General features: G+C 48.2%; 1 protein-coding gene across 3 annotated transcripts in view; it reads left to right on the top strand.

Moving 5' to 3' along the window:
- LOC110485853 (serine/threonine-protein kinase N1) overlaps positions 1 to 17961 on the top strand; it is a 59836-nt gene extending 41875 nt beyond the window's left edge. For 2 of the 3 annotated variants that reach the window (XM_036940521.1, XM_036940518.1), the window contains exons 2-23: positions 1256 to 1450; positions 1708 to 1813; positions 1986 to 2134; positions 2494 to 2614; positions 5146 to 5291; positions 9350 to 9563; positions 9950 to 10150; positions 10315 to 10424; positions 10784 to 10927; positions 11064 to 11139; positions 11416 to 11545; positions 11743 to 11827; positions 12100 to 12179; positions 12442 to 12514; positions 12623 to 12714; positions 12847 to 13023; positions 14348 to 14410; positions 14498 to 14574; positions 14744 to 14886; positions 15127 to 15234; positions 15483 to 15563; positions 15726 to 17961. In XM_036940521.1, coding sequence (XP_036796416.1) covers positions 1256 to 1450; positions 1708 to 1813; positions 1986 to 2134; positions 2494 to 2614; positions 5146 to 5291; positions 9350 to 9563; positions 9950 to 10150; positions 10315 to 10424; positions 10784 to 10927; positions 11064 to 11139; positions 11416 to 11545; positions 11743 to 11827; positions 12100 to 12179; positions 12442 to 12514; positions 12623 to 12714; positions 12847 to 13023; positions 14348 to 14410; positions 14498 to 14574; positions 14744 to 14886; positions 15127 to 15234; positions 15483 to 15563; positions 15726 to 15929 — 2775 coding nt within the window. In that variant the 3' untranslated portion in view covers positions 15930 to 17961. Of the gene's footprint in view, positions 1 to 612; positions 794 to 1255; positions 1451 to 1707; positions 1814 to 1985; positions 2135 to 2493; positions 2615 to 5145; positions 5292 to 9349; positions 9564 to 9949; positions 10151 to 10314; positions 10425 to 10783; positions 10928 to 11063; positions 11140 to 11415; positions 11546 to 11742; positions 11828 to 12099; positions 12180 to 12441; positions 12515 to 12622; positions 12715 to 12846; positions 13024 to 14347; positions 14411 to 14497; positions 14575 to 14743; positions 14887 to 15126; positions 15235 to 15482; positions 15564 to 15725 lie in introns of those variants that run through there. The other variant, XM_036940520.1, reaches the window with a different exon arrangement.
- The last annotated feature ends 208 nt before the right edge of the window (positions 17962 to 18169 follow it).

The raw sequence follows: 18169 nt of genomic DNA, 5'->3' as shown, positions 1-18169 counted from the left end.
TTTGTCAAAACGGCAGTCAAACATCAATCATCATGTCACCAGAATAAGACCCTCGGCATTTATTGGAAAGGAGCATCAAGCTCGTACCGTGCACTTTCACCCCCCTGTGGAGTTCACAACATATTTCATCTGTAGCCTAATTTAAACTGCATGGTTTCTCGAGTCGTAGTGGGAGGACCACACAACAAGTCATCGCGTGACTCCAAGTTTACTTTGATATGATGGTTATTTGTCAGTATAAAGGCTTTTCCACCACCATTCCTCGAATAATGCATTTTACCGACACAAAACGATCCCACCATGTCGAACGGACAGATTATTCGTCTGCATTTATAAAATTGTACCGACACTTCCTGTTTCCATCACAGTTGTCGGGGTTCATTTTTTATATTTTTTTATACGCTATGACTTTACTCACAGAAAAGCAGTGGATGGAAACGTGGTTAGTCATTTACTTCAAAGACAGGACGGAAGGATGCTTTTTTAGTATGTTTGGAACGCGGCCCCCTCTCGTTCTCTCCCTGATAGCAGAGCAACACAGGCAGGAAACAGGAAGGGCCTGAGCTGGTGTGGGACGGATATCCTGTCCCCCTCTAACGTTACTCCTCTACAACCCCAACTATCGTTTCCTTTCTGTTTCTCTACTCCAACTCAATGAGCCTCGGTGTGGTTTTAGCCAGCGGTGTTGTCAGAGGTTCTCTGTCGCTGTGGTCTGGCGGTTGTAATTTGAAGGTGAAAGGGGACTATGTGTTGGCATGGCGATGGGCTGTTTGAGGACGACGACAGCCAGGAGGTGATGTGTTGTTTTTGTATTGTTTACGGTTTTGGGGGGGGGGGGGGACAGGGCTGCGATTTCCTATAGCAGTGATTCATTCAGTCTCCCGCTGGTCCCCTGATTGTTTGGCTGGTTTGCTGGCTGACTTTCTCCCTGAGGGAATTGCAGCTTGTGGTAACCACTGTGCCTCTGACTGTACAGTCAAGCTCCAATTTAGAGCTCAGAACATTGGCAATTTAAGGGGGGACTGTGGACCGGAGAGATGTGACATCTTGAACGTTGTCGCTAGCTATCGTCCACCTGAAATATGTATTTAGCCTGCATTTGAGTTTTCTACAAACCCATGCTAACATTTGTTCGATCCTCTCTTTCCCACTTCCTTCCTCTCCCTCCTTCTGTCTTCTGTTGCTCCCTTTCCTCTCTCTCCCTTCCCCCCCTGTTTCACCCCTCATCCTTCCCCTCCCTCTTCCCCCTATCCAGAGTGACCCAGGTGGGCTGTCCGTCTTAGAGCAGCTGGGTCTGGACCAGAGCTCGGACTTCTCAGACACCGCGGTGCAGCAGCGTCTTGATGAGCAGAGGGAGAGGATCCGCAGGGAGATCAGGAAGGAGCTGAAGATCAAGGAGGGGGCTGACAACCTCCGCAGGGCCACCACCGATAAGAGGAATGCCTCCCAGGTAGGCTAGGTTTCCTCCCCTTACACTCGTACTATAAGTCTCCCCCTTCTTACAATGTCATTTAATCGTTTTATAATAGTTTCATTGTGTTTATTGGGTCTCATCAAATAAAGCGTAGGGCGTTACATGTAAGTTAACATAGTGACACAGCGCAACGCGAGGCATTACACATTCACTGACACGCATTGATGTAAAGGGCTACGAGCATTGGAAAGTTGCAATGTAAATGTCATTTGTTGTTGTGTGTTATTCACTAGGTGGATTCCCAACTACGCAGCTCCAACCGCAAGCTGGAAGACCTGCATGCTCAGCTGCAGGAGCTGGACGCTCACATCATGGTCAAGGGAGGAGACGACAACAAGGGTATGTTTTTAGACGATTCCATTCATACTTTTATGTTTCGCCCCCTTGCGTGGTCATAGCCGTGCAAGTATGAAAAGGGAGATTTTTTGGTTGTCGTGATAGATTGAACCTCAAGGTATTGCGTTGGTATTGCGATGACAACATGTATCTGACCTTTGACACCCCACCCCAGATGACCCACCCCAGTCCCCGGGGGCGGAGAGCCGCTCGTCAGCAAGCCAGGACCGCATTGCCGCCCTGGAGAGACAGCTCAACATCGAGCTCAAGGTCAAACAGGGAGCCGAGAACATGATTCCAATCTACGCCAACGGATCCACCAAGGTACTGTCCTCTCCAACCAGCCATCTGCTGATTCATCCCCTCTGTACTTACCGCACCTCTTTCCTCCCTCCCCCATCTGTTGATTGTCCTTGTCTCCTGTCACCTCAGGTCTTTTTTCTATGTCCTCCCCACTTAAATGCATGCTTCTCCTTAATCTACAGCGATCTGAAAACACAAACACAGAAACCGGGAAAAGCAACATGGTGGATTCATACCAGGATTTAGCATATGTATACCACATCAGTGCAGATGCAGAAAAGAAAAGAAAGCAATTTAGACTTGAGGTGATTCGTCACATCTTCTACTTCCTGACATGTGACCCGGGTCTTCCTGTGTCTTTCTCCTCCTCCTCCAATCAGGACAAGAAGATGCTGCAGACGGCACAGCAGATGCTGCAGGACAGCAAGACCAAGATCGACATCATCCGCATGCAGATCCGCAAGAACGTGCAGGCCACTGAGCACACCGAGGACACACAGGGTAGGACAGTGTATACTTACCTGTCTGTGTGTCCATCTGTCTGGGCGGCCCTCTCTCTGTGTGTCCGTCTGTCTGGGCGGCCCTCTCTCTGTGTGTCCATCTGTCTGGGCGGCCCTCTCTCTGTGTGTCCGTCTGTCTGGGCGGCCCTCTCTCTGTGTGTCCGTCTGTCTGGGCGGCCCTCTCTCTGTGTGTCCGTCTGTCTGGGAGGCCCTCTCTCTGTGTGTCCGTCTGTCTGGGCGGCCCTCTCTCTGTGTGTCCGTCTGTCTGGGCGGCCCTCTCTCTGTGTGTCCGTCTGTCTGGGCGGCCCTCTCTCTGTGTGTCCGTCTGTCTGGGCGGCCCTTTCTCTGTGTGTCCGTCTGTCTGGGCGGCCCTCTCTCTGTGTGTCCGTCTGTCTGGGCGGCCCTCTCTCTGTGTGTCCGTCTGTCTGGGCGGCCCTTTCTCTGTGTGTCCGTCTGTCTGGGCGGCCCTCTCTCTGTGTGTCCGTCTGTATGGGCGGCCCTCTCTCTGTGTGTCCGTCTGTATGGGCGGCCCTCTCGCTGTACAGGTTTTGTCTGTGAGGCTGGAAGGTTGCCAGCACATTTCACCTTACCTCAATCCGTCAAATGGCAGCTCAGTCAAAAGGCCATCAATACTGCCCAGCTCTAACCTCTCCCCATGTACAGTATAGTCATCTACCTCCCCCTGAGTGTCCGTCCAGACTGAGACGAGGCTAACAGTAAACAGATCAATACTCTACAGCCTCAGGGACTGTCTGGATGCTTCTCTCCTGGAGTGAGGAGGGCAGCCAGACTCATTGACATCCCGCGTGTGTGTCTGTCTCTCGCCCTCTCAAAGCTGTGGGCTCAGTAGAAACTCGAGAGGACACGCATACAAACACTGACTCTCAAAGTACATGCACACGCACGCACACATGCGCACGCACACACACATGCACTCATCGTGCGTTACGAGTTAGCAGGCGATCGATGAATCTCAATTGCAGAAGGGCACGTGAATGGGCCTTTATGGGCCCTCCATCCTCAGGAAACAGCTAATGGGGTCATCTGGAGAAGAGAGGGATTGATGGAGGTCAAGAGAGGTAGATGGAGGGAAAGGAGTAAGGAGGGGAGAGGAACTGAAAGCTATCTGGAGGGACTTTAAGGATCATGTGTTCCTATGGGCAGGCGTTTTCTGGTGTACCCATCTGTACCCAACAGAACTCTGGCTAGTGAGGATAGTGTATTCCCTATGGAATATGTCTTTCAGGCTTTTTCCTCATCGCTGGTCAGAAGCACTTCTTCAACTTTCAAATGTAGACATATGTGACGAGGGATCCTTGTTCAAATGTAGCAGGGTGAATGTGGGGTCGAGGATGGGATTTTCACCCTAAGTGGCTTTAGTGGTTACTTAGCCAACGACTTCCACTACCACACACACACTTGCAGAAACAGACCCCCATCACACACTCACCTAAAGGTAAACACATACTCACATAAAGGTAAATACACACTCCCTCTGTATTTACACAAATGCGCACTCGCGCGCGCACACACACACACACCCCTTACAGTCAGACAGAAGGGTCTCTGGCACCCAGCCGAAGACCGTATTAGGAGATAAAGGAATTCAACCACATACCCACCCACCTTTCTCTTCTGTGTCTGTCTCTCTCTTTCTTCACTCTCTCACTTTCTCTCTCTCTCTCTCTCTCTCTCTCACTCTCTCTCTCTCTCTCTCATTCAACCACTTACCCACTTCTCTCTTGTCTGCCCCTCTCTACATGACTCTCTCTTTTCCTTTCCCCTCTCTCACCCCATCCACCTCTGTCACTCTCTCCTTCACTCTCTACCTCTGTCCTTCCACCCCCTCCCTCTCGCTCTCTCGGTTTCTCTCTCTTCCTTCCCCCCCCTCTCTCTCTTCCCACCCACCTCTCACGCTCTCCTTTGCTCTCTATCTCCTTCTCTCTCTCTCTCTGTCTGTCTCTTTCTCTCTGTTTCTCTCTCCCCCTCCCCTCTCACATAAGCACAGTGTACACTCTAAACCTATACAGAACATCCAAAAAAGGTTTTGTCCTCGACAATATTCCAACACACATTGATGAAATGTCTCAACCCCTCTGCTATTCCGCAGTCTGAGTAAAAAGGAAGTGTCATCTTGAGGTTATGTCCCAGTACTCCTGGAGAGGAGCCATATTTTCCCCGTCTCTTTTAACACATCACCAGTGACGGGTGAAAGCGGAATGGTAGAAGGACCGCTCCAGTCTAGTCCGTTCACCTGTCAAGTCAGGTCAGATTCGGGGTTGTGACAGAAAGCATAAAGGAGAGTGCCCTAAACTACACTGACCATCTTCCTCTCAGGGATAGTTTTCCTGATAAATAAAACATTCCAGATCATTTTTTTATTTTTTTACCTCAGAGTATATCAGAAACTCCTAGACTATTATTGAAGTTAACCTATGTTAACATCATGCATTAAACGCATACGTCTAGGTCTACTCACTCCTTATATGCGCTTTTCACTCATCCCTTCTCTCTCTCTCCCCCCTCCTCCAGGTAACCAGGACGTGTGTGGTGTGGAGCTGCGTATTGAGGAGCTGAGGCACCACTACAGGGTAGAACACGCTGTGGCAGAGGGAGCTAAGAATGTCCTCCGACTACTGGGGGCCAGCAAGGTCCAGGATAAGAAGACCCTGTCAGAGGTACACACCACATGCATGTGTAGACACACACGGAACATGAACACACACCACATGAATGTGTAGACACACACAGAACATGAACACACACCACAGAACTCATTGCGTGCAAACTCACTCTACATGGATGCATATGAATCCATATGTAACCGATGTGAAATGGCTAGCTAGTTAGCGGTGGTGCGCGCTAATAGCGTTTCAATCGGGTGACGTCACTCGCTCTGAGACCTTTAAGTAGTTGTTCCCCTTGCCCTGCAAGGGCTTTTGTGGAGCGATGGGAAATGATGCTTCGTGGGAGGCAGTTGTTGATGTGTGCAGAGGGTCCCTGGTTCGCGCCCGGGTATGGACGAGGGGACGGATGAAAGTTATACTGTTACATTGATGCTGTTGACCCGGATCACTGGTTTCTGTAGAAAAGGAGGAGGTCAAAAGGGGGGTGAGTGTAACCGATGTGAAATGGCTAGCTAGTTAGCGGTGGTGCGCGCTAATAGCGTTTCAATCAGGTGACGTCACTCGCTCTGAGACCTTGAAGTAGTTGTTGGCTTTTGTGGAGCGATGGGTAACGATGCTTCGTGGGTGGCAGTTGTTGATGTGTGCAGAGGGTCCCTGGTTCGAGCCCAGGTAGGGGTGAAGAGAGGAACGGAAGCTATACTGTTACACATGCATGCGGTACATAATTAGTGTCTGAACACTGAACACACTTACAACCCCATTCTTAGGAAGACCACCAAAAATTCTGAAATGTTCATCCCTAACTACAACATTTTCAGACAAGATAGAACGGCAAAAGGGGGCGGTATTGCAATCTACTGCAAAGATAGCCTGCAGAGTTCTGTCCTACTATCCAGGTCTGTACCCAAACAATTTGAACTTCTACTTTTAGAAGTGTCTAAAAACAAGTCTCTCACCAATGCCGCCTGCTATAGACCACCCTCTGCTCCCAGCTGTTCCCTGAACACCATATGTGAACTGATTGCCCCCGATCTATCTTCAGAGCTCGTGCTGCTAGGTGACCTAAACTGGAACATGCTTAACACCCCAGCCATCCTACAATCTAAGCTTGATGTTCACACAAATTATCAATGAACCTACCAGGTACCACCCCAAAGCCGTAAACACGGGCACCCTCATAGATATCATCCTAACCAACTTGCCCTCTAAATACACCTCTGCTGTTTTCAACCAAGATCTCAGTGATCACTGCCTCATTGCCTGCATCCGTAATGGGTCAGCGGTCAAACGACCTCCACTCATCACTGTCAAACGCTCCCTGAAACACTTCAGCAAGCAGGCCTTTCTAATCAACCTGGCCGGGGTATCCTGGAAGGATATTGATCTCATCCCGTCAGTAGAGGATGCCTGGTTATTTTTTTTTAAACGCCTTCCTCACCATCTTAATTAAGCATGCCCCATTCAAGAAATGTAGAACCAGGAACAGATATAGCCCTTGGTTCTCTCCAGACCCGACTGCCCTTAACCAACACAAAAACATCCTATGGCGTTCTGCATTAGCATCGAACAGCCCCCGTGCTATGCAACTTTTCAGGGAAGCTAGAAACCAATATACACAAGCAGTTAGAAAAGCCAAAGCTAGCTTTTTCAAGCAGAAATTTGCTTCCTGCAACACAAACTCTAAAAAGTTCTGGGACACTGTAAAGTCCTTGGAGAATAAGAACACCTCCTTCCAGCTGCCCACTGCACTGAAGATAGGAAACACTGTCACCACCGATAAATCCACTATAATTGAGAATTTCAATAAGCATTTTTCTACGGCTGGCCATGCTTTCCACCTGGCTACCCCTACCCCAGTCAACAGCACTGCACCTCCCACAGCAACTCGCCCAAGCCTTCCCCATTTCTCCTTCTCCCAAATCCAGTCAGCTGTTGTTCTGAAAGAGCGGCAAAATCTGGACCCCTACAAATCAGCCGGGCTAGATAATCTGGACCCTTTCTTTCTGAAGTTATCTGCCGAAATTGTTGCCACCCCTATTACTAGCCTGTTCAACCTCTCTTTCGTGTCGTCTCAGATTCCCAAAGATTGGAAAGCAGCTGCGGCCATCCCCTTCTTCAAAGGGGGGGACACTCTTGACCCAAACTGCTACAGACCTATATCTATCCTACCCTGCCTTTCTAAGGTCTTTGAAAGCCAAGTCAACAAACAGATTACCGACCATTTCAAATCACACCATACCTTCTCCGCTATGCAATCTGGTTTCAGAGCTGGTCATGGGTGCACCTCAGCCACGCTCAAGGTCCTAAACGATATCTTAACTGCCATCGATAAGAAACAATACTGTGCAGCCGTATTCATTGACCTGGCCAAGGCTTTCGACACTGTCAATCACCACATCTTCATCGGCAGACTCAACAGCCTTGGTTTCTCAATTGATTGCCAACTACTTCTCTGATAGAGTTCAGTGTGTCAAATCGGAGGGTCTGTTGTCTGGGCCTCTCTATGGGGGTGCCACAGGGTTCAATTCTTGGACCGACTCTCTTCTCTGTATACATCAATGATGTCGCTCTTGCTGCTGGTGAGTGTGATTCACCTCTACGCAGACGACACCATTCTGTATACTTCTGGCCCTTCTTTGGACACTGTGTTAACAACCCTCCCGGCGAGCTTCAATGCCATACAACTCTCCTTCCGTGGCCTCCAATTGCTCTTAAATGCTAGTAAAACTAAATGCATGCTCTTCAACCGATCGCTGCCTCCACCTGCCCGCCTGTCCAACATCACTACTCTGGACGGCTCTGACTTAGAATATGTGGACAACTACAAATACCTAGGTGTCTGGTTAGACTGTAAACTCTCCTTCCAGACTCACATCAAACATATCCAATCCAAAGTTAAATCTAGAATTGGCTTCCTATTTCGCAACAAAGCATCCTTCACTCATGCTGCCAAACATACCCTTGTAAAACTGACCATCCTACCAATCCTCGACTTCGGCGATGTCACTTACAAAATAGCCTCCAATACCCTACTCAATAAATTGGATGCAATCTATCACAGTGCCATCCGTTTTGTTACCAAAGCCCCATATACTACCCACCACTGCGACCTGTACGCTCTTGTTGGCTGGCCCTCGCTTCATACTCGTCGCCAAACCCACTGGCTCCAGGTCATCTACAAGACCCTGCTAGGTAAAGTCCCCCCTTATCTCAGCTCGCTGGTCACCATAGCAGCACCCACCTGTAGCACGCGCTCCAGCAGGTATGTCTCTCTGGTCACCCCCAAAACCAATTCTTCCTTTGGCCGCATCTCCTTCCAGTTCTCTGCTGCCAATGACTGGAACAAACTACAAACATCTCTGAAACTGGAAACACTTATCTCCCTCACTAGCTTTAAGCACCAGCTGCCAGAGCAGCTCACAGATTACTGCACCTGTACATAGCCCATCTATAATTTAGCCCAAACAACTACCTCTTTCCCTACTTTATTTATTTTGCTCCTTTGCACCCCATTATTTCTATCTATCTCTACTTTGCACATTCTTCCACTGCAAATCAACCATTCCAGTGTTTTACTTGATATATTGTATTTACTTTGCCACCATGGCCTTTTTTTTGCCTTTACCTCCCTTATCTCACCTCACTTTCTCACATTGTATATAGACTTATTTTTCTACTGTATTATTGACTGAATGTTTGTTTTACTCCATGTGTAACTCTGTGTTGTTGTATGTGTCGAACTGCTCTGCTTTATCTTGGCCAGGTCGCAATTGTAAATGTGAACTTGTTCTCAACTTGCCTACCTGGTTAAATAAAATAAATAAATAAATAATCCAGGGTTGTGTTCGTTGGGTACAAACAGGTGAAAATGTGTCCGTGCAGAATCTGAAAATACACCTTCTTTTGAAGTTCATTGAAACTTTTTCATGCCTACCGAGCTCATACCTGGTTTGGTCTTTAGGGTCTCAGCCCTATCCTTCCAAATCCCTGAATCTCTCTACCTCCAGGCCCAGTGTCATTTGTAAACCCACACTTCTATACAGTGCACACACTTCCTGGTCTATTTTCGAGCATCTCACCCCACTTCCGCCCCCTCTCATCTCCTCCAGGCCCAGTGTCGTCTGAGCGAAGCGTCCCAGCGGTTGGACCTCCTGAGGGACTCTCTGGACCAGCGTCTGGCCGACCTGCCGGAGGACCACCCCAAGGCCTGCCTCATCAAGGAGGAACTAGTCCTGGCCTCCTCCCCGGCCTTCAGCTCCCGCCACAGTGCCCCCTACCTTCACAACCAGTACAGCACCCTCAGCAAGCCCTCCCCGCTCACTGGTGAGAGACACTGGTCTAAACGTGTCAATAGGATAGGACTGCACACAACACTCAATAGTATCCGTCACATTCAACCGTCTACGAATATAATATACCATTTAGCAGATGCTTTTGTCCAAAGTGACTTACAGTCATGCGTGCATACATTTGACATACTGTACATTCACACTCGTTCTGTTTCGCTGGCTTCATGCCCTGGCTTATGGATTCTTCTTGATGGTGGACTATTGACAGTGGTTTCATAGCGGTTAGCTTCACCATGGCATTTCAAACTAAACATGGACAGGAGCCTCTTTACGTCACGCGGTGAAGCGCTTGCTTTAGGTCCAGATAGTGGCGTCTCGGGAGCATGCTTACTCTCTTTCTCTGCCCCCCGGTGTCTTCAGGTACTCTCCAGGTGCAGCTGCTGGGCTGTGTGGGGGTGTTGGAGGTGGTCCCGGGGCGCAGTAAGGGCACGGCGGTCATGCTGCCCTGCTACAGCCCCGGGGAGGGACGCTCCTTCATGAACCGCAGCAGCAAGAGCAACCTGTACGGACGCAGCGGGAGCGTCAGCGGCAAGACTCCCAGCAAGACCGACGAACTCTCCTGTGAGTGGCTCGGGTAGAGTGTGTGTGTCAAATGAACCATACCGTTACCATGAATTTGGCTGTTAAATGGATATTTGTGTAAAGATGTGTTTGTGTAGTGTGTGTAATAAGTGTGTGTGTGTGTGTGTGTGTGTGTGTGTGTGTGTGTGTGTGTGTGTTTGTAGCGGAGGTGAGTGCGGTGCTGAAGATGGATAACTCAGTGGTGGGTCAGACAGCCTGGAAGAGTGTAGGGGAGCAGGCCTGGGATCAGACCTTTACTGTGGAGCTGGAGAGGGTGAGCGGTCTCACACACACATACACACACACAGACAATATTATCATTCAAATATACTTACACAAGTACAAATGTCCTCTCTCTCTCTCTCTCTCTCACTCACACACACACACACACACACACACACACACACACACACACACACACACACACACGCACGCACTCACTCACTCATACACTCACAAAAGAAACAAGTCTTCACACACACTCTCTCTCACACACACACACACACACACACACACACACAAAGGGACCAAACCTCTTCACACAGTCTTGCTCCTACACTAGTCAGCTCTTTGAAGAGGTATCATGTGTCTGTGTGTATCTTAGTTGGAACCTGTTACGTGTGTGTGTTCCAGTCCAGGGAGATGGAGATAGCAGTGTACTGGAGGGACTACCGCTCGCTGTGCGCTCTCAAGTACCTGAAGCTGGAGGACTTCCTGGACAACCAGAAACACAGAGTTCAGCTGGAGCTGGAGCCTCAGGGACTGCTTCTGGCTGAGGTAGGTTTCAACACACACAGACACACACACACGCGGTAAACTTGACACCATTAAAGAAGTATCAAAACTGTGTTTGGTAAATGAGTTGATTGATCCATTATATAGAGAGCAGTTGTGACGTGTGTGATTTGTTCAGGTGATATTCTTCAACCCGGTGATTGAGAGAGTCCCACGCCTTCAGAGACAGAAGAAGGTCTTCTCCAAACAGCACGGTGAGAAAGGGCAGGGAGAAATCCAGAACCTACTGGTACATTGGATATCTTACTACAGTATTTCCCACAGAGCTAGAATGAGATTGTATTTCTATGGCGTTTTTATTATGATGATAACGGAAGGGTTGACCTCACCACAGCACCTCCTTGTGGTCATAACAGATTTAACCGCATGGTGTCTTTTGAAAATGGGTGTGTTTGCTGCTGTGTCCAGCTGGATTTATATATTGTGTGTGTGTGTGTGTGTGTTTGAACTGTTCCGGTGTGTGTTTGCAGGCAAGGCTTTCCTGAGAGCTCGTCAGATGAATGTTGACATCGGGACCTGGGTCCGACTCTTGAGGAACGCTATCCCCACCGTCAACAACACCGGAACCTACAGCCCCAATGCACACAACCTCAACTCTGGGTATTACACACACACACACACACACACACACACACGACTTGGTGCGTGGCCCACGCAAGCAACTTGTACCCAAGTATCTACTCCTCAAATTCATCCCTGTAAGTTGTTGAATGAACTCCACGTAGCATGCTGTGCACTCTGGACCCTGTCGCTAACCACCCTTGTCTGTATGTGTGTGTGTTTGCACGTGTTTACAGGGAGATCTCAGTGGAGAAACTAAATCTGGACAGTGACTCTCCAGTCAGGCATGATTACAGGAGAGACTCTGATAATAACACCCCGGTGAGAGAGGGACAGGAAGACGAGAAACCCAATAAGAGAATAGCAAAATACAACATGAGAGGAACCTCACACACTCACCCACTTCATTTACCTCTCTCTCTCTCACTCCTGGCTTTGCTTCCTCCCTCCATCTCTCTGTCCTCTTCCTCCCCCCGTCTCTCTGTCCTCTTCCTCCCCCCGTCTCTCTGTCCTCTTCCTCCCTCCGTCGCTCTGTCCTCTTCCTCCCTCCATCTCTCTGTCCTCTTCTTCTCCCTCTGCTCTCTTTTTCTCAGGAGCGGTTGCCAGTGATTGAGCCCTTCTCTCCCCCAGACCTCACCCCTGATCGCCCTGCCCAAACCCCCCCTCTGAGCAGGTGTGCACCCACACTCGTTCCCGCGGACGCGGTCATTATGCAGACACACGAATGGTCATATACGTACACCTACGCACACGAGGGTTTCACACACACACAACAATGTTATATTGGCGGCCGCCAGTGACCATGTGCCTTCCAGGCACCTCCGTTAACCTATGAACTGTTGAAATGCAGTACACACTTCTGGCCATGCTGGACCAGTCACTGTGTTTACTGTGGAGATATGATTTATTGTGGTAATGTGTCTCTCTCTCTACAGTGAACATAAGAAGCTCCTGTGCCTCCAGGACTTCAGGCTGATCGCCGTGCTGGGCCGGGGACACTTTGGAAAGGTACGCGTTTCTAACCTCCCTTTGGCCTTCCAAGTCCAAATAAACACTTTGATTTAGTCTGAAATGTGACCCTTGAACCCTGTCTGTTTTACCTGTCCTCTCTCTTAGGTGCTGCTGTCAGAGTATAAGAAGACAGGAAGTATATACGCCATCAAGGCCCTGAAGAAAGGAGATATTGTTGCACGGGACGAGGTGGAGAGGTACATTTACAAACTTGACTTGTTTTTACATGACTGCAACAATTTGTCATCACACAAGGCTTGAAGTTGAACTCTGAATGCACAGATCTCATTTTCACAACCTCCGCTGTTGTTTTTCTCCTCTCCCTCCAGTCTGATGTGTGAGAAGCGTATCTTTGAGACGGTGAACGTCTCCCACCACCCCTTCCTGGTCAACCTGTTTGCGTGTTTCCAGACCCCGGAACACGTGTGCTTCGTCATGGAGTACACGGCTGGCGGTGACCTCATGATGCACATCCACGCTGATGTCTTCACTGAACCACGGGCTGTGTACGTAGTCCCAGTGTGTGTGTGTGTGTGTGTGTACCTAGTCCCAGAGAGTGTGTGTGTGTGTGTGTGTGTGTGTGTGTGTGCGTAGTCTCAGAGTCTGTGTGTGTGTGTGTGTGCGCAGTCCCAGTGTGTGTGTGTGTACGTAGTCCGAGTGTGTGTGTGTATGTAGTCCATGTGTGTGTACGTAGTCCCAAAGTGTGTGTGTGTATGTAGTCTGAGTGTGTGTGTGTGCGTAGTCCCAGAGTGTGTGTGTGTGTATGTATGTGTGTACGTAGTCCCAGAGTGTGTGTGTGTGTGTGTGGGTGTGTGTGTGTGTGCGTAGTCTCAGAGTGTGTGCGTAGTCCCAGAGTGTGTGTGTGTGTGTATGTATGTGTGTGCGTAGTCCCAATGTGTGAGTGTGTGTGTACGTAGTCCCAGAGTGTGTGTGTGTGCGTAGTCCCAGAGTGTGTGTGTGTATGTATGTGTGTGCGTAGTCCCAGTGTGTGTGTGCGTAGTCCCAGATTGTGTGTGTGCGTAGTCCCAGAGTGTGTGTGTGCATTGTCCCAGTGTGTGTGTGTGTGCGTAGTCCCAGTGTGTGTGTGTGCATAGTCCCAGAGTGTGTGTGTACGTAGTCCCAGAGTGTATGTGTGTACGTAGTCCGAGTGTGTGTGTACGTAGTCCCAGAGTGTGTGTGTACGTAGCCCCAGAGTGTGTGTGTGTACGTAGTCCCAGAGTGTGTGTGTGTATGTAGTCCCAGAGTCTGTGTGTGTGCATAGTCCCAGAGTCTGTGTGTGTGTGTACGTAGTCCCAGAGTGTGTGTGTGTATGTAGTCCCAGAGTGTGTGTGTGTATGTAGTCCCAGAGTCTGTGTGTGTGCATAGTCCCAGAGTCTGTGTGTGTGTGCGCGTAGTCCTGGTGTGTGTACGTAGTCCCAGAGTCTGTGTGTGTACGTAGTCCCAGAGTCTGTACGTAGTCCCAGAGTGTGTGTGTACGTAGTCCCAGAGTGTGTGTGTGTACGTAGTCTCAGAGTCTGTGTGTGTGCATAGTCCCAGAGTCTGTGTGTGTGTGCGCGTAGTCCTGGTGTGTGTACGTAGTCCCAGAGTCTGTGTGTGTACGTAGTCCCAGAGTCTGTGTACGTAGTCCCAGAGTGTGTGTGTACGTAGTCCCAGAGTGTGTGTGTGTACGTAGTCTCAGAGTGTGTGTGTGTGTGTGTTTGTATGTACGTAGTCCCAGAGTGTGTGTGTGTGTGTGTGTGTGTGTGTGTGTGTGTGTGTGTGTGTGTGTGTGTGTGTGTGTACTCCACTTTTTTGAATAGGTGTCTTACATGTTTCTGTCTCTGTTGACAGGTTCTATTCAGCCTGTGTGGTTCTGGGGCTGCAGTTTCTCCATGACCACAAGATTGTGTACCGGTGAGTCAATGACACGATCTACTCTCTTAGCGTTCCATCCAAGTCCATGACCGGTCTGTAACATTTCCTATGTCCTCCCTCCTCCAGAGACCTTAAACTAGACAACTTACTGCTGGATACAGACGGATATGTAAAGATTGCCGACTTTGGACTCTGTAAGGAAGGTGGGTGGTCAGAAGTTTGTTGAATCTTTACACTTCTATGACGCGTACGTCTGGATACCTAGTGTGTGTGAACACTCATGTGAGTGCGAGTTTTGTGTGTGCCCGACCTGCGTGCGTCTCTTCCTGCCTGCATGTTTAACACTGTGTAATAACATCTCCCCCTCTATAGGGATGGGCTATGGGGACAGGACCAGTACGTTCTGTGGTACTCCAGAGTTCCTGGCCCCTGAGGTCCTGACCGACACCTCTTACACCAGAGCAGTGGACTGGTGGGGCCTGGGGGTCCTCATCTATGAGATGCTGGTGGGAGAGGTGAGACGTCATTGAAGAGTTGGACAAAATATAGATATGGGAGGACAGAAGATATCTGTCCACTCTTTATTTGAGTAGACATATTCAATGTACATCACTTGGTAGCAGTATACCGTGAACAGAAATGTGTCGATTCACATCAAAAAAAATCTCCTTGGGTTTGGTTTGTGTCTATATTGTGAGGTCTGGCATTTATAAATGGGTTTCCCACTCAATTGTCGGAGTGTGTTTCTCTGCTAGTCGCCCTTCCCTGGTGACGATGAGGAGGAGGTGTTTGACAGCATCGTGAATGACGAGGTCCGCTACCCACGATTCCTTTCCACAGAGGCCATCGCCATCATGAGGAGGGTATGTGACCACACACATAGGTCCATGGTCTGTGGCACCTCACAGATTTGTCCGTTTAATGATGGTAATGTTGTAGTCCTTGTCTCTTTAATTCATGATTTTGTTTACCTGGGAACAGCAGTTCTGATAAGACTCTCCCTCCCAATAACCCCCATAATTCTCTCATTAGCAAGTTTAGTATAACAGCTGGTAATTTGACTTCTATAACGGCTATCAATATTCATGTGATTTGTGTGTGTCATGAACAGCTGTTGAGGAGGAACCCAGAGAGAAGACTAGGCTCTGGTGAGAAAGATGCTGATGAGATAAAGAAACAGCCTTTCTTCCGGGTGAGTCAGAAATCCATGACACCATATTCATCTTTTTCCATTTCTCTTCATCCCACACTTGTTGTTTTTGCAGGGACATATTTTTCCACCGTGATGTTGCTTTTTGTTAACCCTGGTTTTTTTTTCTCTCGCTCTCTCTCTCTCTCTCTCTCTCTCCTCCAGGGTCTGGATTGGGAGGCCCTGTTACAGAGGAAGCTGCCCCCTCCCTTCGTTCCCTCCATCAAGGGCCGAGAGGACGTCAGCAACTTTGACGAGGAGTTCACCGCCGAGCCTCCCGCTCTGACGCCGCCGCGCGAGCCCCGCACGCTCTCCCGCAAGGACCAGGACAGCTTCTGCGACTTCGACTACGTCTCCGACCTCTGCTAGGGGTCGAGAGGTTGTGACCTCTATCACGTCATCATCATATGAGGGTCATGGGGTCACGGCAGTCTGCAAGGGTGGTCTGCATCCACCACACTGTGAATGTGATATGAGAAACGGAGAAGGGTCGGTCTGTAGTGTAGTCTACGTCTGTGTGGGAGGTATGAACTAGAGGAGATTAATGCAGACCCAGGCCAAGACTCTGTGACTGTGTTTTTTTTTTACACTGCAGCAGCATCTCACACAACTGTGAGAAGGGGCCCGTCAAGAGGACTGGTGGTTGATGGGAAATGAAGTTCTGTTACAATGAGACTCTGTTTTCCAAAGGAAAAGAAGACAGAAAAAAAGAAACTGTGACGCCCGCTAAGCTTGTGCCACCTCCTCCCTATCTAGAACACTCCAATGGCTGTGTCCTTACAAGAACTTGTCATAACATGTGTAACTTCTACTACACAGTCAACCCCTTTTAACTTTGCCTTCCAGTTCCATCCTCCTTTGTGCCAGTGTTGTAGTCTGCTCTGAGATCTGAGGATCTCCATGTAACATTCAGGGTTGGGATCCATTCCATTTCAATTCAGTCAATTCAGGAAGTCAATTGGAATTTCAGTTTATTTCCTGAATTGAAATGGAATGGACCCCAACCCTGGTTCCTTCATACTGTGACAAAACACAAATAATATTTGGGAGAGGGTGTGGTGGGGTGGGTGCATGGCTTGAAATGATGCCTTAAATTTCTACTGGGATCTATAGAAATGCATTTCATTTTGTTATGTTGTGGTCCTTGGTAACTAACTGTGGTCCTTGGTATGCAATGAGGCTGATAATGTTTTACATTAATGCTAAGAGGAGACAAGGAAGTACCTCCATCTGCCTATCAAAATGATTGCTTGGAGGAAGTTGAATCAACAGTGTGTAGAATCATCTATATATATGTACTCTGCATTGTTACAACGTTGTGAACAATCACCCATCAAGTTACCCATTGCTAGTCTTGTGTCAACAGAAGGGGTAAAGAACCACTGCTTGGAGGAACGGTCAATTGTGATCCAACCAGATCACTAGTGCATTCACAATGGGCAATTGTTGCCCTTTTAACATTCTTTAAAATGTTCTGATTTGAGTTATTATGGGGGGGGTCAACGACGACAGTGCTTTTGGTTCTGTTTTTGGTTGATAATGAGGTCGTTGAGAAAAGCAACAGAGAGGGTTATTGAATTTATCCTGTTGCCTTTTAATTGGTCCAGTCTGTGAATTTTATATAAGGGTGTGTCATGTGGCAGTCTACACCTGTGCCATTTGGTCATATCTGAACACACAAAAGAAAGGCTGAAGGATGCATGTCTCGTTCCAAACATTTAAATATTTACACAAACACACACTGAGAGACCGTAATGCTCAAGACACTCAAATTCAATCAGTGGCATGAAGCGGAAACACATCCAAGCAATGAATCATGCTCAGGCTTCTCCAGGTTGAAGTGACCATTAAGAACAGATCTAGGATCAGTTTATTCCAACCTCCAACCACTAGGAAAAGAAAACTGACCTTAGATCAGAACTTAGAGGCAGCTTCATCCTCCAACTACAGTACATGCTCATCTGCAGGAGTCAATAGAAAACAAACTTTACCTCCCTTGTCTCTGTGTATGGGATGTGTTGTGAATCATGTTTGTCTGGCTGCAGACTCTACTTATCTTGTGTACGACTATACAAAAGGAAGTGAAAGTATGAGATTAGTTATTTATAAAGAAAATCTGTTGGGAAAACTTGTGTATACGGTTTACTGTGTTTGATTGGGTGTCTCATCATCAGACCATTCTCTGTCACCTCCCTGCTATTAATGCAATGCTCTATCTTCACAAGTAAGATGGTCATAAAACAAAGGTCATTTTTAGACAAGCTTTACCATGTGAACTCGTGAAGAATGTCCTGAAAGTATCAACTCATGTCCTCTCAAATTCATGTAGAAAACGATGCAAAGAATCATAAAAAAAGATGCAAACATCAACATCCACCTTGTAATAAATCACAAAAATGCAGTTTTATTTGTGTTTTGAATGGGACTGTGTGATGAGCGAGTAAATTGTAGGACTGTGCTAATTTGGGAAAATAGTATTTTTTATTTGCATGATAAATTGACATGCATAGTTTAGTTGATTACATTGTGTCAATGAGTTCTATGGCCCCAATGCTTGACAGCAAATTTTACAACATGCTATACCAAACATGCAAGCAAGCCAATTGTCT

Source organism: Oncorhynchus mykiss, chromosome 13 (genome assembly GCF_013265735.2).
Source record: "Oncorhynchus mykiss isolate Arlee chromosome 13, USDA_OmykA_1.1, whole genome shotgun sequence".
Lineage (NCBI taxonomy): Eukaryota > Metazoa > Chordata > Actinopteri > Salmoniformes > Salmonidae > Oncorhynchus > Oncorhynchus mykiss.
Note: the sequence above shows the minus strand (reverse complement) of the source record. Positions and strands in the feature narration are given on the sequence as shown.